The sequence below is a fragment of the Mesoplodon mirus genome (assembly GCF_964341445.2).
Source record: "Mesoplodon mirus genome assembly, chromosome: 2".
Lineage (NCBI taxonomy): Eukaryota > Metazoa > Chordata > Mammalia > Artiodactyla > Ziphiidae > Mesoplodon > Mesoplodon mirus.
In genome coordinates, this window is record NC_138977.1 from 179099468 (window position 1) to 179120943 (window position 21476).

General features: G+C 54.0%; 1 protein-coding gene across 5 annotated transcripts in view; it reads left to right on the forward strand.

Annotated features, from left to right (window-relative positions):
* The window catches only part of LDB3 (LIM domain binding 3), a 60284-nt gene that overhangs the window by 26538 nt on the left and 12270 nt on the right, over positions 1-21476 (forward strand). For 2 of the 5 annotated variants that reach the window (XM_082611550.1, XM_082611551.1), the window contains 4 exons: positions 11841-11983; positions 17663-18077; positions 19267-19447; positions 20063-20183. In XM_082611550.1, coding sequence (XP_082467676.1) covers positions 11841-11983; positions 17663-18077; positions 19267-19447; positions 20063-20183 — 860 coding nt within the window. Of the gene's footprint in view, positions 1-2209; positions 2972-8517; positions 8701-11840; positions 11984-17662; positions 18078-19266; positions 19448-20062; positions 20184-21476 lie in introns of those variants that run through there. The other 3 variants (XM_082611552.1, XM_082611553.1, XM_082611554.1) reach the window with 2 other exon arrangements.

The window sequence follows — 21476 nt, forward strand, 5'->3', positions numbered from 1 at the left end:
CTCAGGGCTGGTAGCGAGAGTTTCGTGGATTTTTAGTCTTTGGTGTTCTGCCAGCCTAGCAAGTTCAAAATTCACAACTGGAGAGACCAGCACACCCCTGGGTGTCACCTGAGCAGCCCTCGTTTGTGTCCTGGGACCTCCCTCCCTTTCTCTTTCACCCACTCTCCAATCTCTTCCCGTCTCTTCTCTTCCTTCCTCTTCTTGCTCCTCTCTTTGGCTAGCTGTGAATTTCCCAACAGCTCCAAGCAGAGCAGACTCACTACCCTCACTGATTCTCTAGGACTGTTCCTGACCCTGGCACTGAGCATTGATGAAAAAGGCTTGGGCCTGGCTGGGCAAACTGGCCGCGGCTGTGTCCTGGGTGGTCTCTATGGGCTGGTCCATTGTTGCCGCCTGTGGCGCTGTCTGCAAGGGTATGTGGGCTCCGCCGCAGGTCCTGGGCTTCTGCCGTTGTTGCCCCGTCTCCCAACCTAGGAAGGCAGTAGCAGGGGATGCCTGGCACTTAGACCGTGGTTCTGCCTCTGAGTTTCCGTGTGGCTTTAGGCTATTCGTGTGATGTGTTTGGGCCTTGGCTTCTTCTTGGTATTAGGAAAGTTTGAACCTGTGGTTCTCAAATATGTTAGCAGGGGACCCCTCTTGTCAAACAGGATCTTACACAGAGACCCATATGCGGGACTTAAGGTGTAGGGGGGAGTCTGTCAGGTAATACAGATGTGGGAAGGTGGCCAGATGTACATGTGGGGACACAGAACTGTTACCATACAGAAATGTAAGACCAGCATTGCCCCATCCTTTGACTTTTAAAGACCTAAAGCCGATCTTCCTGATTTTTATATGCTGGCAATTCATTTGTTAAACTATTCATCTTGAGACAATTGCAGATTGGCATGTAGTTATGAGAAATAATACAGAGAGATCCTATGTAGCCTTTACCCCCAATGGTAGCGTCTTGCAAAATGATAGTACAATATATCCCTACCAGGGTGTTGACACTGATATAGTCGAATGCAGAATACTTCCATCACCCCGGGATCCCCCCATGTTGCCCTTTCATACCACACCCACCTCCCTACTGCACACGCCCTGTCCTTAGCCCACAGCAACCACTAACCTGTTATCCGTTCTCTGTTTCTATAATTTTGTCATTTCAAGGATGTTATGCAAATAGAATCATACAGCCTGGGACGTTATGGGATGGGCTTTTTCAGTCCTCCTAATTCTCTGGGGGTTCATCCAAGTTTTGGAGTGTACCAATGGTTCATTCATGTCTTTTTATTGCCAAGTAGTATTCCATCATCTGGATATAGCAATTTAAAATGAGTTTTCAGCACTGTCCAGGTTAAACACACTGCGTTTGTGGCTAGATGTGGCCCCTGGGCCACCAATTTGCACCTCTGTTCTGGAGGATGTTAGAGGCCCCACTGGCCTGGAGGATCTAGGATTCTGGCATCTGCAGCCCTGGCCTTTCCCAGGCACACTTTCTTCTCCATTTCTCCATTTCTGGCCGTTCCTTACCTGCTTTGTCCTATGCCCTCAGCTGAGCAGGCTGTGGGTTGAGCCCCAGAGGCTCTGCTGGCGGGAAGTTCTGGCCCTCAGTATGTGTGCCAGCGGCCTTGTGAGTATGCGTTTGCACGTGTGTCCCTGGCTATGCTCAGGCCTAGGTGGGTGGGGCAGTCAGTGGTGTTTGAAGGCTTCTCTCTGGGGACAGAAAAGGGTTGGGAGAGACTGGGGCAGCACAGGGAGATGGCAGGTCTGCTCACCAAGCCTCATCACGGGGACAGGAGTTCTTCCTTCTTGATGCCCAGCTAGGGGACAGAGACCATGCAAGGCTTACCCGCCTATGGGGTTCAGTCCCGAGAGCCCACAGCCAAAGCAGCCCTGCCCAGCCCTAACCACGTGGGGCAGGGAGAACCCAGAGACCGCCCCCATTTGCCCAGCCTGCCCTCAGGCTCTTTAGCCAGGCCCCTTCTCCATGGCTCACTCAAGTCGGGAACATCAGTCCCTCCCTCCTGGTCCTTGCGACTCTGCCTGACCCCCTGGAAAGTACCCCCTGGGTGGCAAAGCCTCTCCAAGCTGAATCCCTTCCTCCCTCCCATGCCCTCTGCCCCAGCTCTCAGACAGGGTGATGGCGGACACACCCCCTAACCCCTTTCTTTCTTCCTTTCTCTCTCTCTGTCTCTGTCTCTCTGTTTCTCTCTCTGTGCCACAGGGAAAGGTTTGAAACGGAACGTAACAGCCCACGTTTTGCCAAATTGCGCAACTGGCACCATGGCCTTTCGGCCCAAATCCTTAATGTTAAAAGCTAAAAGGCTGTCTGGAGCCCCTCACCCCTCTCAGGCCGGACCCCCTCCTTCCTTCCCCCCACACAGATCTGGCATGTGAGCCCCACGGTGATGCTTGAGAATGTATAGCTGTGCTGGGGGGCACCTTCGCTAGCCACCTGCGGCAGTTGTGCTCTCTGCCCGCCCTAGAGCTGATGGCCGAGGCCCAGCCCCACGCAGCACTGCGCCTACTCTACCCCCACCTTTCAGTGCAACCCTCACCGCCCCCCACATAGCCCAAGCCTCTGCTCCCCTGTACAGGACCTTCCTGTAGATCAGAGAGGACGTGATGGGGTTTGCTGGCAGAACACCCCAGAACCAAGGGAAACAGAATTTGTCACTGGTCCATTTCCCACCAACCTCAGCTCCTGGGAGAGGCAGCCTGGCCTAGTGCCATCCTGGAACAAGCTGCCCATAGATCAGGGTCCTGAGAAGAGGCCAATTCCCCGGCCCCTCTCACTCCTTCGTGCCCTCTGGAGCCCAGGCAGCCCAGGACAGGGCTCCCTGTAGAGGAAGAGGAGGCCCCAGGGTGGATGAGGGAGAGGCCCTTCCTGGCCGTGGTGAGATTGGAGCAAGTGTTCTCCTCTCTGTGCTGTGTGTGCTGGCTCCCTAGTTCTCTCTCCTGTACATATAAGCATGCTCATTCTGAAATAAAGAGGATTTGAAATGAACCAAACAGCCCCAGTCCTGCTGTGCCTGTGTGCATGTCACCAAAGGGGGCAGGTCTGAGACGGGGAGAGGATAGGTACCTACAGAAGAGGTGCAGGGGCAGTGCCCGCCGGGGCTGGGACCTGGTGAGCTCTGCCCACCACTGTTTTCCTGCCCCTAGGGCCCTGCCCAGGGCTGCAGGGCGCAGGCAGAGAGGACGGCAGGTGAGAATCTGTGCTGCGGGCTGGTGGGCAGCCTTAGCCTCCTTCGGGGTAGCGTGTGCGTGGACAGAGGAGCGGGATCTGAATGCCCCCGCCTCTCCTCCCACACCCAGCCACAGCCAGCAGGCCAAGCCATCCCTCCTCCCCAGCAGAAAGCGTGCCACAAGCCCCTGGCCCACGAAGGCGCTGCTCATGCTCAGCCCTGGTCCAGGAGGGAGACACACCTGAACTAAGGAGCGGCTCACAGGGGAAATGCTGGGGGTCCCCCGTGGGCTGGGCCCCGGCTCAGGGGGGAGGAGCTGGAAGGTATGCCTGGTGGAGTCTTGCTCAGGTGGCAGGAAGGAGGGGAAGGCCCTTGCTCCTGGCCTCCACACACCTATGGCCTTGTCCTGGTCCTGAGCGTTTGGGAAGGGCCGGGCTGGCAGGCTTATGTCCTCCCCACCCACCTGTCTGCCCATCAGCCTCACCCCTGACTGGGGGAACCACAAGCTGAGAACATGAGATCGTCAGCACTTGGCAAATAATGACAAGTGCTGAGGCCCATCCCTCAGGGCTCCCTCACCACCCCTGGGGCTGGACTGGGCCACAGCCTCGTGCCCACCCCCGCTGCCTGGACACAGGCTCTCTTTCTCACCCTGGGGATCTTGGCAATCCCGTCTAGAAGAGCTGGCCAGGGAGACTGTTCTGTCCTGCCTACCACCTTGAGATGCTCCCCAAAGCCCCCCACAAACCTGTTCCACCTTTGCCTCCCATCTCTTCCTGCCTCTAGAAGTCTGACTCCAAGGCCAAGGCGAAGACCAGGCGAGGCAGGCTGGCTAGGGGATCAACTGGGGAGGTGGTGGGGGGCTGTGCTTCTGCCTGCATCTAGGCATCCTGGAGCACACTCATATTTAGCTGACCTTTTATTGAGGACTTCTGAGGCCAAGGGTAGGTTGGGGGTTAAGGGCTGCCAGACAGAGAGAGGCCCCAGGTAGTGGGTGTCCTAAGGCTGGCAGAGGACCTGAGCCAATACATCAGAGCTGGTGGCCTCCCCATCCCCTGTCCCCATCCCCCCGGCCTGTCGGAGCCCTCTTGGATCCACCTGATTGAAGCCCTGGAAGGCTCTTGTTTGCCTTCCAGCCTGCCTGGTACCTCCCCAGTGACCCCAGGCCGCTGCATGCAGCACCTTGGGTGGCCCCAGGCCAGGGTTCTGTGTAAAGCCCTCTGGAGTAAATGGGAGAGATGTCCTCATTCAGCATTCTGTGTCCATGGGCATTAGTCAAGGCACTGTGCCTAGCTGCTGTAGGTGCAGAAGGAATCAGAAAAAGCTGATGTGATTGTGGCTGACCGTAATGCAAGGCTGATCATGTGAGGTCCAGAGACAGGGAGTGCTCCTCTGACTGGAGGATCAGAGAAGGCTTCCTGGAAGAAGGGGTCTGTGTGTTTGATCTTCGGGAACAGTTAGGAGTGGGGCACGTGCAGTTATGGAAGGCTGCACAGGTACTCTAAGCAGACAGAGCAGAGGTGCTGGGTCAGTGTCCCAGAACCCTGACTTAATCATTTTGGCTGGAATGGAGGGCGTGCCGAGGACGTTATGGTTAGTAGCGGTCTGGAGCTGAAATGCCAGGCTCTGGATTTTGACTGTATTCCAACACAATGTGGAACTAGTGAAAGCTGCAGGGCACCAGTCACACTACAGCCTGTGGGGGTCGTTTGCGGACCGCACAGTTCTTGAGGGGTGTCATCACCTAGACTACAGTGTCAGTGTGGCCCCTGGAGTCATGCAGGGCAACAGCCCTGCTGCGAAGTGACATGGTCAGGGCTGCCCTGAGCAATAGTCATCAGGCTGCAAGGTGGAATGCTAGGTAGGCGGGTGGCAGCATGAACAATTTCAAGACCAACCACTTGACTGGCATTCTATCATCATCCAATCAACAGAGATGTGCATATTCCATTCTCCATCATCACCCCAGTAATGGCGCCCAGAACCATCAGTCACAGCACCTCCACCATCGTCAACATTTCCAGCCTGGGCCCAGGGACTACAAACCCCCAGGCCCAGCACCACCACCATCAACACCATCTCTGTCCTTTCCATGCACAGTACCATTGTCATCAGTAAGAGCATCAACCAAAGGCTACCACAACAGAGCAGGGCGCAGGGTTAGCACACTGCACCCTGATGCCAACTGGGTAGAGGGATGGGCTGAAAAGGGGACTGGAGCCAGGCTGTGTTTCTCCTTTGGCCACACCCTCCCCATGCAGCCACCAGCAGTTAATATAGTTGGGTTGGTTTGGTTTTTGCTTAGATGTTTAAGGTGAATTATGACCAAGGCAGGAGGCAGCTATAGAGTCCTAGACCAGGCTGGGGTGATCTAACGGGTACTGTCTTTAGGACTGAAGCCAGGGTCTAGTAAGTTCTCTGCAGTGCTTGCTTTCTGAGACCCCCCCACCCCGCTCCTTGGGGTTTCTGGGGGCTCAGGGAACTTCAGGCAGGAGCTGACCTGGAAAAGAACCCAAGATCCTTCAGGATGCTCTTCAGTGCCACTCCTACCTCTGCTAGGCCCTGGTTGCTTGGTGTCTGCAGACAGCGGTCCTAGATAGGATGTCCCTCAGCCAGAACCCCGAGCAGCAGGCTCACGTGCACGTCCTTGGTCCTGCCCTATGGTAGATGATGAGTTTTCCTAGGGCCACATCCAGCTCCAACTTCACCCCCACAGAATCCAGGGTTCACGTGGAGCTATGCCTGGGGAGAGCTGCAGGTAAGCTGGTCTGACAGGGAATTGGAGCACAGGAGACAGGCAAAGCCAATTTCCTATTTGCCCTGCAGAATACTTTCCCCAGCCTGGGTATTTTCATCACTGCTGTCCTCAATTCCCAGAAGCCCACTGGAAGCATGTGGCAGTGTCAGGGAGAAACAGATAAAGGAGAGGGGTGTCCTCTGTCGGGCGGAGCCTTCCCAGGCCATATGTGTCCACGCCATGGGGCTCTGAGCAGCCAGTTCAGCAGTATGGTGTCAGGACGTGCAACTGTTTCTCTGAGGCAGCCACTTCACAGGCATGGCTTCCAGAAGCCAGGTTCTTTCATGAAGGGTGAGGAAGTGGCCTCATGGAAGGGCCAGGGCTGGGTACCACCACAGGCCTAAGAGCTGGGCTGTCCAAGGCTTCCTCTCTGAACCACTAAGCTGAGAAGGAGCTGCACAGGGCATGGCCACTGCCCTTGTCCACCCTGGATGCTTCCTATGCAGTCACAGAAAAGAATGGTGTGCCCTCCCCTGAGGCAGTCAACTCAGCCTTGCCTATTCTCCAGCCCTCTTCTTCCCTGACCCTCTCATGCTATTTCATGCCTTTCTCTATCATACATTTCACTGGATGGAGGAAAGCACGTCGTGATGCTTTGGTAAACAGCTCATGGCCCGCTGGCGTCCCTACCTGGGACAGACCTTTGTAGTACCCTGGTACTCAAAGTGTGGTCCACGGACCAGCAGCATCAGCATCACCTGAGAGCTTGTCAGAAATGTAGACTCTCAGCCCCACCCCATACCTACTGGGCCAGAAGCTGCATTTTGACAAGATTCCCAGACAATTTGCCTGCATATTAAGGTCTGAGAAGTGGTATAGTGGTTAGCGATCACGCCTATCTCTGCCAGTTGGTAGCAATGTGATGTTTTAGCAGAGATTCAATCTTTCTGGACCTCAGGTTCCTCATCTGTAAAATGAGGATCTTGATACCAATCGCCCAGTGAGGTTGAAAGGATCAAATGGAGTAATGGGGTGCCACTTATACAGCTGTTTAGTGCAAGGCCTGGCATATGGTAAGCACTCAGAGAGGGAAGAGGATTATTCTAATTATTTCAAATAAGAATAGAGCCTTTTGTTGGGGAAAGATTCTACTTGACTGATTGCATGAAGAAGGTTCTTTGTTCCTGTATGAGGGACCACTTGAGGTACTAGGTAAGGCTTCAAATCCACGTGCCTCAGTCAGAGCCTGCTGTCATTACCGATCAGTTCTAGGAGCTCGAGCAATTCAATTCTCTCAGTCTCCATCCCCTCACCTATTAAAAAGAATTGATAATACCCACACCAGAGGGTTTTTGTGAGGATTAAAGACATAGGCCTGGCACATAGTAGGAGGTCAATAATTGAATTTCATAGCATAAGGAAAATCATTCCCACCTATAGGAGTTGCAGTATCCTGTCGCCATCGTAACAAGTACAGATCTTAGTCCAACAACCCATGTACATTTCTTTGCTTTCCTATAATTTAATTTTTATTCCCTCCCTCATTTCACAGGTGGCCGAAATCTAATCTCATCGACCCAGGCTCTGATGCTCCTCTTGTCTGGGGTGGTTTTGGGGAAGAGGGGCTTGCAGAATGCCAAGGAGGGTGGGGTGGGGAGTCTGGGCACCTGGTCCTTGATCATGGTCTACCTGTGCTGGCATCTGCTGGGGTATCTCCATCCATCTGGTCACACTGGTCCACACTGGCAGAGCAGTCACCTCTCATGTTCCCAAGTACAGGGACTTTCAGATGTGCAGGCGCTCAGGGCCACGTCCGTGTCACTCTCAGGTGTGTGGGAAGCCGTCTACAACCCCCAGGCCACAGGATGGCCTACAGGTCTTTGGGCTGCCTCAGGCCTGCCTGCCCCTTCACCATGGGCCTGGGCATAGGGGACCCTGGGGTCCTGCCACTTCCCCAGGGTTTGCCCAGAAAACGGGCACAGCTGCCTCTATTCTTGAATCCCTCACGCCACGTTGCCCCCTTTCTGGTCCAGATGACCTTGATCTGTCTGGCATGGTAGCTTTCACCCATCTTCCAAATGTATCATCAGTGCCCTGAGTGCTTCGCAGCCTAAAGCCCAGGCTGTCACAACTTCAGAGCTTAAGCCCTTGACAACAAAATATCTTACCTCTGCTTTTTTCATTATATCATCCCTTCTCAAAGGCAAAGCATGCTTCTGACTAAATGAGGAAGGGTGAAAGAATGGAAAACAGGATGGGGGAGAAACCTTGGTTGATAATTTAGACTACTTTTTGACCGCACTGTTTTTATAGTACACGTTGAGAAAGACAAATTAGGAAGTACCCAAAAATGGGAGGCAGGGGAATCTCACTAGGCTTGAAAATATTTTTGATGTTACTGTGATCCTCCCTGTGGTCTGAGCCCTTCCGTCTTGGGGTCCTGGGTGGGGGTATTCTTTCCCTGAGCCTGGGGACAGGACTTCTAGAAGATCCTGCTCTGTTGGCAGTAAGGCTGGTACCTTCCGCCCAGCCTGCCTCTCCTGCAGCCACCGCCCCCCAGCAGAGGGGCGCCCTTGACGTGTTGTCTTTCTTGGTCCGCCTCATCAGCACCCCTATTGAGCATGCTCCAGTGTGCACCAGCCAGGCCACCACCCCGCTGCTGCCCGCTTCTGCCCAGCCGCCTGCTGTTGCCTCTCCCAGCGCAGCCTCGCCACCCCTGGCCACAGCCGCTGCCCATGCTGCCACCGCCTCTGCCGCAGCCCCTGCCTCAAGCCCTGAGGACAGTCCAAGGTAACTGGCCAACAGGTGCCAGCCCTGACTGTGGGGAAGGGAGGCAGGAAAGGCCTCCCCCGGGTCCATCTGTTGGCAGCTGTGTTGGGCCCTCAGAAAGGCCCATCCAAAGTGGTTAGGACCCCAGGGCCCTGGGGACACCAAGGCTCTGCACTGCTTGGTGCTGAGAGTGAAGGGGAAACTGGAGGTGCATTTCAGGGAAGCGCACTGGGACGTGTCTCCCTGCCCCAGGGGCACATGCTCTAGGGAGAAAGGTGAAAGTCACACACACACATACAAAGTTAAATAACAAAGGGAGACTGTGTGGAAAGTCCGTGTTCCTGGAGCTCGGATTACAGAGAAAGAAAGGAAATCAAGGAGGCCTCCGTGGAGGAGGCTGCGGTAACCCACTGAAGGAAGGTCAGATTTGGGCAGATATTTAGCAACTACCTTGCCTTCTTTTGATGGAGAAGCATGCTAACTCCGGAGGCACCTGGTGGATTGGGATTTACATCTCTGCTCTACCACTTACCGTCTCTAACCTTCAGAAAGCGACGTAACTCCTCTGAACCTCAGTTTCCTCATCTGCTAAGACATGAATGCAATGCGTATTTTATAAGGTCCAGATAGAAAAAGTGTACATAAGACACCTAGCACATAATATGCTCTCAAGTATTGCAGGTTACTGCATTCCTGCCTGCCCTCATGGATACTCAGCCAAGATGGGGGAGGGAGGTGTTGAAAAGGGTGTGGGGAGGCAGAACGGGTGGGCTGGACAGGTCATTCTGGAGCCGCCAGGCAGTGTAACAGGCCAGGCAGGCCCAGCTCTTTCTGGGCTGTGTGGAGCTGCCAAGTTGGTGTTTGGGGTCAGAGCCAGCTTTCCCAGTCGCCACACTCCCCTCCCAGGGTTTTGCTGGAAAGACACGGCTCTAGGTCAGGGTGCATAGTTCCCTGGTGCAGCCTGAGGCCCATGAAGGGTCAGCAAAGTGGCCTGTGTGCTGCGCCCCTACCCCCGGGCTCCACAGTGACCCAGGTGGTACTGAGCCCAGCCTTTCCCCAGCCCAACTCAAGGGTCAAGGGTGAACCTGGCCCAGGCTTCCAGGGCTCCTCATATCCCAGCTTCCTGGGGACATTTAGCAAGCTGCTTCCCTTCTGCACACCGGAATCTCTTCAGGTAATCTCTTCAGAATCTCTTCAGGCCTTGCTCCCTGCACAAAGAAGAAACCTTGAGGAGGATAAGATATATCCCTGCTGTCTAGTGAGAAGATGCCTCCCTAGTCTGAATGGGGGGCTTTAGATGCTGCGGCCCCGTGGATGGTCTAGCCTCATCCCTGGGGCCCCAGCCCTGTTCAAGGGCAAGCTCCATTACCCGCTCCAGGCCTCTGTGTCTGGGGGCCCTCAGGACTCCCTCAACAGGACAAACCCTTCCTCTACTTTGCCTTGCAAAGAGATGTGAGGCCTGGACGGAGGTTGGAGAAGGACCTGGAGGGCTCCCTGCATCAGGCTGAAGCAGAGGGGGCCAGGGGACCACGCTTTGGGCCCAGCTACCTTCCCTCCTTGCACACGGGCTGGGATGGAGCTGGAGGGAGCCAATGGGAGACAAATGGACACCCAACATGGCCTCAGAATTCTTGCTGGGTGTCTTAAGTCTCTGCTTGCGGCCCCAACACCAGTCTCTGACAGAGGACCTGTAGCTCCTGGGATGCTGGGAAAACATCCTCCAGTGGAAGCTGGGCACCTCTTGGACACGGCCTCTTTCTCTTCCATTGAGGCTCCTACTCCACTGGTCTTAACAGGTGTATATCAGAGAAGGGCAAGCCCAGGGAGGGGAGTCAGTACCCTCATTCAGCCAGAAACATGGCAGCTTGGCGTGGCAAGCCCCCAGGTCTGGGACACTGGCTCTCTGAGACTCATTCTACCTCCAATTGTCTGGGACGTCACCACAGACCCTTCTGAATCTATTTAGGAGCCTGGCGGTGGGTTCTTAGCTCAGGGCAACCCACTCCCAGAGCCCTAGAGAAGAAGGTATTCCCTTATCCTGTGACTCTGCCCAGCAGAAATGGGCAGGCCCTTGGCCCATGAGCAACAGGTGGAAGGCAGGCAGGAAGCCATGGGTGGGCAGGGGTCAGTATATTTTAAGGGGCTCACTTCTCCAGCACTCCCATCAATGCCCCATTTGCACTGGGGGTGGTCATGTCATCCCCATTAGGATGTGAAAGATGCAGGGAGAGACCAGGGACATGTTCTATAAGGTTTCATTAGTTGTAAATGAAAAAAAAAGGGGGGGGGGTTCACTGACTAATGGAATTGGGAAACACTGGATCAGACAAAGTTAAACAGACTGCTTAGTTGTAGGAGTTCTTGGAGCCTTTAGTTCTCTAAGAGGAGAGGCCAAGCACAGCATTTCCTGAGGGCAATGAACTGGAACTTTTTTGTTTTTCCATCTCTTTGGTCCCATGGTCCCTGGGTCACAAGTGGGAAAAGGCTGCTTTAGGCTTCTTGGCAGCTATTCCACTGGGAGGAGGGCAACAAGAATCCTGTATGGAAGAGGAGCCTCTATGTGTGTGGGGGGGGGCGGGGGGGGGGGTCTCCTGGCCTCCCATGAGACCTCCCCGGAGCACTCTTGCCCAGAAACCTGAGACTTTGCTGCTCCCTCCAGCAACAATAGGAAGGGGGAGGGGGAGGAGGCCAGGTGGTCTGAGGCTGTGAGGTGCCCCAAAAGGTCAGGAGGTGGAGGGAGTAGGGTAGCTCTGAACATCTCCATCTCCCCTCTCTCCTTCCTCTGCCCCAGCCTCCGCCCGCTCCCCCTCATTCCACAGTGTCTACCCAGGGGGTGAAGGGTTTTCACTGCTCCTGTCTGGCTGGTGCCTCTACTTCCTCTCTCCTAAGGCGGTGGCACCAGCAATGGGCTGTATTTCTCAAGGTGTCTCTGCTGCTCTAACCAGACTCACCATGACTCAGCACCCAAGGAGCAGCTTCCTCCCCCTGAGACCTCCATGGTCTTTCCTTCACAGCCTCTGGCAGCTCCCCAGGGACATCTTTGTCAGGTTTCCTCCTGAGAGGCTCCTTAAAGATCTGGGAGCCAGCCTGCTGTGGCTCCAGGCCCAGGGCCCGGGTGGGGCTGTCCTTCTGGCTGTTAACTCTTACCCCCTTGGTTCCAGGCCCCAGGCCTCTGCCTACAGTCCCGCTGTGGCCACCTCTCCAGCACCTGCTGCCCATACATACAGCGAGGCCCCAGCTGCCCCTGCACCCAAGCCCCGGGTTGTCACCACTGCCAGCATCCGGCCTTCTGTCTACCAGCCAGGTGAGAGGCAGAGTGGGAAGGTGAGAGGCAGAGTGGGAAGGTGAGAGGCAGAGTGGGAAGGGAGGCTGTCTAGGCTGGGCGTGGGCTCCAGGGGTCAGCTCCAAAGCCACATCCCCCTGAAGGATGGTGGTTATAGAGGCGCTGCTAATGAGGTTTCAGCCTTCCTTCCTCCAATTGTGGGCCAGAATCCTATGGAAGCTGCCTCTGGTGCTGGGGAGACAGGTGGCCAGTGTCAGGCAGGGATGGAGCCTCCCAGCTCTTGGGAAGAGGACATTCCTGCCTGGGGATTTCCAGGCCCCAGGTGAGGAAGAGAGGGTTTAGAGTGGAGGGGCTTGTTCCTCCAGGAGTCTGGATCTGGCTCAAGGCAGAGGATAGGCAGCTGTAACAAAAACGCCACGGGCTTTGAACAGACCTACTGCATAATGTGATGCTGGGCAAACTGCTCACCTATCTGGTCTTTGGTTTCTTCAGCTGGGACAGGCTAACTAGAGGCATGGAGAGCACATGTGACAGGCGGGAGAGCGGCCCACACAGGGTCTCCCGGTGGCTGGCCTCACTGGCTGTCTGTTCCATCGCTCTGGTCCCCATTCTCAACACTGCGGGGACGAGGGCTCAGCCTGTGTCTTCACTTTTCCTAGGCAAAGCTGGGCCTCTCCCCAGAGCTCCAGGGCGGTTCTCGGGCTGGCTTAGACCCCTCCTTCCCCTGCATGCCCCTGCTCAGTGAACTCAAGGGAAGATAGGACAGGGACTGAGACAGCAAGCACCTTGCTTGGGGGAGTTGACTTGATGTGTAGGGCAGAGGAGCCTGTTTTATAAAATATACTCTGACATTAGTGCTGAGAGTGTAGACGTGGCTTTAGCATCAGACGCCGGTGCCAGGCTCCGCTCTGATATCTAAGGCAAAGTACTTCATCTCCCAGGCCTGTATTTCCTCGTTTAAAAAATAGGCATATTATGTACACCTGGTGCTCTGGGGATGAAATGAAGCACCCAGCAGAGTGCTTGGCACACAGGAGGTGCCCTTCTCTGTCTCTTCAGAAGCAAGAACACAAAGTTCTGAGGTTAAAAGTCCACAGGATTAGGAAGCAATTTGCAGCGGGCTGCTGTGGTGAAAAATCTCGGATGGAGGTAGAGGAAGCAGCTGCTCTGCGGAGATGGGGGGCACAGCAGGGAGGGTGATAAGGAGTTTGGAGGAGCAGCGGCGTCTGGAGGGGGCGCAGGGAAAGTACTTCCGCCCGAGTGCGGGCTCCGCTCCCAGGCAGGTCCTTCTGGGCATCTTCCGGGGCGGGCCCCGGGTTTCGGCGCCCCCGCCCCGGCCGCCGGCTCTCCTCTGCAGGCCCGCAAGGGGGCGGCACGGCTCCGGGGGCGCGCACCGCCAGCCCCCCCCCCCCACTGGCGCCCGTCTCGTCCTCCTTCCGGCACTGGAGCCCGGGGCGGGGCGAGACGTGCTGGAGCCCTGGAGCTGCCGGCCTCCGCGGAGTTCCCAGGCCTTGCAGACGTTAACTCATTCCTGCCCGGAGGGAAGGAGGCAGCCGGGCGGCGCGCGCCTGAGCCGGCCTGCCTCTGCCCCCTCTCCTGAGGGTGGGGTGCCAGGGAGGCTGGCAGGTGGTCTGGGGAGAAACGAGGATCGTGGACCCGGGCCCCTCCCCTCCTCTCCTCCGCCGACCCCGGGGAGAGCGGGGAGCCCGCGTGCCGTCCGAGCTGCAGCTCCCCGCGAGGACTCCTCCGGGTCCAGGGTGGCGTTCGCAGCCCAGATCTTATCGTCTGCGCCGAGGCTGGGCGGCCGCTCCCCGGAGCACCTGGGGCCCGGGAGAGGGCCGTGGGCAGAGGACCCCCCCTCTCCCACCCCGACCCCCACCCCCACCCCCGCCGGGGCTGTGCGCTCGCAGGAGCCGGGCCCGACCTGGAGTGAGTCAGAAATCACCTTGTTTAAGTACACATTCCCGAGCCAACGAGTGCGATAGGGGCTTTTGAACTTGCCAATTAGAAATGAAATATCACCTTCTAATTTGGACGGGCTTTATTCCGTCAAGCAGAAATAGCAACAGCCCAGGGCTCGCAGATGGGATATCAAGTCTCTCTCCTGGCACATCGGGGATGGTGGGGCCAGCCAGGCTGAAGGGTGCAGAGGGAAGGGAACTGGGAAGCAGCTGCTCCTCACCGGGGACCTGATGGCTGAGGGAAGCTGCCCGGCCTGCGCCTCGAAGAAGGGAAGGGCCCTCGCTCTGGGAGGGTGTAGTCTTGGGCAAGGAAGCAGCCCACCCGGGCCCAGATGCCGGGTGCCTCTGACCTGCTGAGACCTTCGTGTGGTGGGGATTTAGAAAAGGGGGGTGGATCATGGAGTCTGGAAGGCCTTCCGAGGAGGGAGGAGAATGGCTGCCAGGCAAAGGGAATAGGGTTAGTGTTGCTGGAGGGAAGCTGGAAGTGGGCAAGGGCCCGATTTGGAAGGGGTGTGCTAAAGCTTGTTTTGCTGCCTAGGGAATGGTTAAGCAGGGAATCTGGAGTTGAGACCTGCTGCCTGAGTGCCAGTTTCAGCTCGGCATTTCTTAAATTCTCCAAGCCTCAACTCCTCTTCTGTAAAATGGACTTGAAAATATTATTTGCCTCATTGGATTGCAGCGAGTACTACATGAAATAGTGCACATAAAGGCCCTGGCATGTGGAAGCAGTCAGTATTTGGTAACCGTTGTTCTGATTAGGACAGCACTGTCTAATAACAATACATTTTCTAGTAGCCACACTTTTTAAAAAGTAAAAGGAAGCAGGTGAAATTAATTTTAATATATTTTATTTAACTCAGTATATTCAAAATATCATTTCAATGAATGATCAATATAAGATTATTAGTGAGATATTTTACTTTCTTTTCTCGTACTAAGTCTTTAAGAATTGGTGTGTATTTTATTTTATTTTATTTTATTATTACTTTTTTTTTTTGCGGTACACGGGCCTCTCACTGTTGTGGCCTCTCCCGTTGCGGAGCACAGGCTCCAGACACGCAGGCTCAGCGGCCATGGCTCACGGGCCCAGCCGCTCAGCGGCATGTGGGATCTTCCCAGACCGGGGCACGAACCCGTGTCCCCTGCATCGGCAGGCAGACTCTCAACCACTGTGCCACCAGGGAAGCCCTGGTGTGTGTTTTATATTTATAGCATGTTTCAGTTTGGACTAGCTGCATTTCAAGTGCTTAATGGCCACATAGGGCTATGTATTGGATAACACAGGATTAGGGCTTTCATTCTTAATCCCTTTTAGCAGAGATTCCCCCCCCCCAACTTTACAAAAACAAAAAAAGGAAATAAGATCTTGCACAGAACCCCATTATTCAGAGGGCTGAAGCTGCTCTAGCATTTTGAGACCCTCTGTTCCAGGCACTTGGGAGCTATGCAAGCTTGTTAGGGAGGGTAACAACACCTCAAATATGGGCTTCACAGGTTTACTAGTGCATGCAACATGCCACTCCAGTAGGTCCTCACCCTGTGAGGCAGGCAGGGATGTCATACCTACCACCACTGATGATTAGACTCAGTCCCAGGTTACTGACTTCAGGGGTGCCACATCTCCCACCGCCTACATCCCACAGTCTCCCTGGGCTGGGATCCCTCAGGTGACCATCAAGCTGTGAGATGAGCTGACAGTTCATCTGGACCACGAGACCCAGGAGTCACTCTCCTCACCATCTTCACTAACATTTAATGACACATACACAGTGCCAGGTACAAGGCTAAGCCTTTATAGTTCTTATCTCCCATCATCCTTATAACAACCCTGTGAGGTACTAAGAATTATTATAGCCATTTTTAGACGAGGAAATTTGGGCCTAGAGATGTTAAGGAACTTGCCCAAGGACACACAGCCAGGTTGTTGTAGAGCTGGGACCTGAACCCAGGGCTCTTGATGGCTGTGCTACATGCCAGACCCTGCAGCCTCCTCCAGGCTGATAGGTACTCCTCCATAACGTGGTACACGCAAGTCTTCTGGAACTTGGACTCATGTTTTTTACAGAGGCAGCTTGGGGTGATAGAAAGAATGGTTTTGGAAATTCACTCTGCCACTTACTAGCTCTGTCTGAGCCTTAGTGACCTCAACTGTAAAAGAGATTAACCCAGATAACCTGTTATGTGCCTAGCCTACCCTCTTAGTAAGTGGGAAGTAGATTTCCTTATGGAGAAAGTTTTACCTTTGGAAGCCAGCGTCACTCCCAGGATGGCTCTAGGGCAGGGCTGGGGAGGGTTTTACCCCTTCTGCTTTCAATAACACAGGCCTGGTCCCTATCCATTCCCAGCACGGGGGTTTTCATGTCACCCACCTCTGAAGGGCCAATCATATGGGAGTAGAAGGTATGGGGTTGGAGCAGCAGGCCACAGACCACCTAAGGTAATCTAGGGGAACCAGGTGGGGAGAGACCAAAGGCCAGGCCGGGAACTTTAGCCCTGAGAATGTCCTTCCTTTCCAAGCTGGAGCCTGATGGGGGCTGCCTCAGCATCTATCAGCACAGTCCATTCACCAGGCCAGACTCAGGAATGGGAAGGGAGGCTGCCCCGACACACTTCCTGGGGTAGGGGGAATGAGGCCTCTTTCCAGAGGAACAGGCTGTAAGCTGAGGTGAGGCTTCTGGAACCTCCCTCCCTAGGAGGGGAAGCTGGTGAGACCATGTGTGCCGGACACAGCTGGGTCTGCCCCGGCTGGCTTTGCAATGGGAGGCAGCAAAACTTAGAAACCTGGGTTTTGAGGGCCCAGGCCTCGGAAGGCTTTGGGTGAGCAGCTGCTATGCTCCTTTGTGTTGCCACCCTAAAAGAGTTTTCAGCTCTCAGTGGGCTGGAGGAGGGAGTTCTAGAAGCGGGGCAGTGCATTCTCATCCTGCACTCTGGCTTCCTTGGTAACCTCCACGCAGTTACTCAGACATACTCTCAGTTTCCACCAAAGTGATGAGGGGGAGCATGTGTCCCCCAGAGGCAGCCACAGGCTGAGGGAGCAGCTACACCTAGGCTCTGTCACCCCAGCATCTCTGCCCAGCTTCCCTCTGAATGCTGCCTTCAAGACCCACCACCCAAATCAAAACAAAATGGAATTTCCCCCCAGTACAAATCAAGCCAAGCTGTGTTTCAAGAAAACGATTGTAGCTAAACCTGAAACCTGAACCTGAAAACCTAACTGTCCCATCACCTGCTTTGTCCCAAAGGCTGGACTAGGTCCAGGTTCCGCAAACACTTGTGACTGAGGCATTTCAGATGTCAAATCACTGGTCAGAGTGCAAACAAAGGCATCTTCCAGTCAAGGCCAAGCTGACCCACTCCCACCCTCTTCCTGGCCCAGGGGATCCAGATATGAGCCTGGCCCAGCCACCCCTGCCCCCGTCCCTGTCTCCTGCAGGCCTCTGGCAGCCAAGGCCTGGCAGAGCCGCACCCCGCACAGCTGCAGATATTTATAGCCCTGTCCCTTCCCAGCCCTGTCCAAGCTCCCGAGGGCTCTGCTCCGACGGCTGTTTATCTCCCTTGGCTCCCTGCTGCAGCTTCAAATCGAGGCCATCAAGAAGTTCAGGGAAGCGTCTCCTGTAAAAACTGGCATTGTGCTGCTCTAATATTAAAGTTGTCTTTTCCAGTTCTCTGGCTGGGGGTGGGGGAAGCTGGGAGAAATGAATTCCTGACACATTTTTCTTTGGGTATTTTTGGCTTGCAGTGCCTGCATCTACCTACAGCCCATCCCCAGGGGCCAATTACAGTCCAACCCCCTACACCGCCTCCCCTGCCCCCGCCTACACCCCTTCCCCTGCCCCCGCCTACTCCCCCTCCCCAGCACCAGCCTATACCCCCTCGCCAGCCCCAAGCTATAATCCTGCACCCTACAGCGGGGGCCCTGCGGAGTCTGCCAGCCGTCCCCCATGGGTGACAGACGACAGCTTCTCTCAGAAGTTTGCCCCTGGCAAGAGCACCACCACTGTCAGCAAGCAAGGCCTGCCCCGAGGGGCCCCTGTGTACAGCCCACCACCAGCTCCGCAGGTGTCCCCCCTTGCCAGGGGTACCGTCCAGAGGGCAGAGCGCTTCCCAGCCAGCAGCAGGACTCCGCTCTGTGGCCACTGCAACAGCATCATCCGGTAAGGGCCAGCTGTGCCCCTGTGCTGGGGTGCTGGGACGAGAGGGGGACGGGGAGGCAGATGTAGGGTGAAGACCGCATGCAGGACAGCCTCAGGTCCCTCTGGCTTGCCATCTGGTCTGACCCTCTGTGAGCTTTAGCTTCCATACCTGTGTGATACCCACCTCCCTGGGGAGTTGAGAGGATTCCACGAGGTGAGTGGGTGAAGCTCCCAGCATGGTGCCTGTGCCAGCACCGCCCCCTTGGGCTAAGGCTGGGTTCTGGGAATTGCAGGTCTGGATGGTAGATGTACTGGGCCTCTTGCAAGCTGGCTGACAGTGCTAGTTTTGACCCAGCTTTCCGTCCTTTCGAGGTGCTCCTGGGTCTGTCCACAGACAAGCCCGTGCTGCTCAGGGCTTTGGTGGGCATCTGCCACACTAAAAGGAAAACAGTCATTTCATGCTTAGAGGCCAAGGATCATGGGTGGTACTTGTTTGAGAATAGTATGTTTATAGTGTGTGCATATGTGTGTGGGGGGTGAGCTTGTGTATATGAAAAATACACTTTTATTTAAAAATAAAGTATCATTAGAAAAAATATACTCATTAGAGAAGAATTAGAAAATTCAGAAAAGTAAAAATTAAAACATAAAGCGTTTCTTCAGTCCCACTGTCTGACTACTAATCTGGAGCCAGATTAGTGTCCTGGGTCTACCATACTAGCCCTATAGCCTTGAACAACTTACTTAACATCCCTGTACCTCACTTTCCTTATCTGAAAATGGGTATCCTAATAGTACCTGCTTCATAGGATTGTTGTGAGAATTAAACACGTTAAATAATGCAGATTTCTTCTTGAATGGTACCTGGCACAGAGTAAGCACTTAATAAATGCTCTAGCCATTAGCACTGTCATCATTGCTCTTCTTACTACAATTATCAGTAGTCAACCTAATGGATATTCCATAATATACTTACCCAGTCCCCTGCTAGTGGATGTTCGAATTGCTTCCCCATCTCTGTTTGTTGCAAGTGATGAAACGACATCTTTTTGCATGGAGCTTTATCTGAATTTCCTGTTATTTCATTAGAGCAGTCACAGAAGTTATAGCGTCATAGGGTCAAAGTGTGAATATTGTTGAGCGTTTTGAAATATCTGGTCTTAAGCTTTGGGGGCTGCTTTAGAGGAGGTACTATTCTCTGCTTCCCCAGGGGCCCCTTTCTGGTAGCCATGGGCCGCTCCTGGCACCCAGAAGAGTTCAACTGTGCCTACTGCAAGACCTCCCTGGCAGACGTGTGCTTTGTGGAGGAGCAGAACAACGTTTACTGTGAGCGGTGTTACGAGCAGTTCTTTGCCCCGGTCTGTGCCAAGTGCAACACCAAAATCATGGGGGTAAGTGGGCCGCATTCCTCTCCTCTGACCCTCGTCTCTTTTCCAACCAATCTCTCCTCCTCCGCAAGGTTGTGGGGTCCTATTTGGAAGCCAAGAAGTTGCTGTGCTAACAGAGCAAGAACAACTCCATTTCTATCCTAGAAGGGAGTTGGTTTACCACCAATGAACTAGGGAGTAAATGAACTTGAAGCAAGAGATCCGTGGGCCACATCCCTGGCCACACAGCTTGAAGTGGTGGCAGAGCTTCTGCAAAGCAAGTTACTGCTTCATAGCCTGACCCCACCGTGCACCTGCATGTGGCTTTGACCCTCGATGCCCCTTTGGTAAAATGGTGGTAACACGTAGTACTTCCCTCCCAGGTTGGGTGGGAGGGTGAAGCATCACAGCTTATGGAAGCACACACGGAACCTGGCACCCAGCAAGTGCTGCACGAGTAGGAGCCTTTCCTCTGCCGCCCCTAGCCTTCCTCGGTGTGTCCAAGGCCCGCTTCCTGACCTCTCCTGCCCTGCTCCCTGATGGGATGCTCCGGCAGTGACCGGGGCTGGTGTGGAAGTTAAGCCTGCCTTCTTCTTCCTCCTGGACCTTTCTGTCCTGAGCTGAGGCTCTTTTCCCCAGGAAGTGATGCATGCATTGAGACAGACGTGGCACACCACCTGCTTTGTCTGTGCAGCCTGCAAGAAGCCCTTCGGGAACAGCCTCTTCCACATGGAAGATGGGGAGCCCTACTGTGAGAAAGGTAGGACCTCTGTGCTGTGGGGAGGCCCCACAGTCTGGGAGAAAGGGGTAGGAGTTCCCTTTCACACACATTCAATCTGTGCTGTTTTCCCTGCACCAAATATGTAGACCACAAGTCGGCATCTTGTGACCGCTTGGGAAACCTTTCAGATGATTTTGATTTGAAGACCACAAGGTCTTGTCTGAAAAGGCTTTGGCTCTGGCCTTTGTCCTAGGTTCTGTTCCAGGCTTCGTTTCAGGCTGGCTTTGTAACTCTGATTGAGTTACTAAACTTCTCTGAGCCTCACTCTCCCCATCTGTAAGAGGGGGAGATCAACACCTGCCTCCCAGAGTTGTGGTGAGGATTAAACCAAAGAAACTTCGGAACTCGTCAAGTACATGCAGGTCCCCTCCCAGCTCCTGTGATGTTTACCAGACTCTGATGTTCCTTCAGAGTCCAGCCAACTCCCTCCCAACTCTCGGAGTTTCTCTGTTCTCCCCATACGCTATATGTTATCTTATAACTTGGAGTCAATTATGGTAAATTATGAAGACAAAGCCATCTGTTAGAGTTGGGCATCCTGGCTAACTAGCCATTCAGTCTCTCACACATTCACACGCTCATTTATTCATAGCCTGCCTCTTTCAGATAAGGATTTGAGGCAGGTTCTAACAAAGGTAACAAAAACATGAAAATTAAGACAATAGAACTAGCAAAGCAGCATCAAGTAGAAGAGGGAAAAGGAAACGTGCTGATTATGAAGAATAGCAGAGCTGCACTGACTGGGTAGCAAATGTGAGAGCAAAAAGAGAAACACAGTAAGTTAGTTGACTTTAAAAACCAGAAAGGAGAAAACATTCCAGTTCTTCAAGGGGAAAAGGAAAACAAAATAAAACTTTTTTTCCCCTGACAATAAATTGCAAAAGAAACTTCTTGGGTTCTGAGGTACTGGAATTCTCTTTCCAGCTCTGAGGCTCACTGAATGACTTTAAATAAGTCACTCAGTCATTCTGGCCTCAGAGTTCATATCGGTTAAAGGGAGAAGATAACACCTGTCTTTTCCCTTCTTAGGAGGAAATGGTGATGATTGGTAATTAATAAAAGTGCCGTGGTACCAATACAAATTGTTATTGTTAGTCGACTAAAAGCATTATAACTTTTATAATGTGTGATAAGCCACAATTTATGCGTGAGGCTTGTGAAAGGATGATAGATTAGCACTATTATCGGTGCTCCTCTCCCTAGCACACTGCCCCAAAAAGATTTTCAAAGATGATGTTTTGATTAAGAAGACCCAGGAAAGGGATGGTCTAC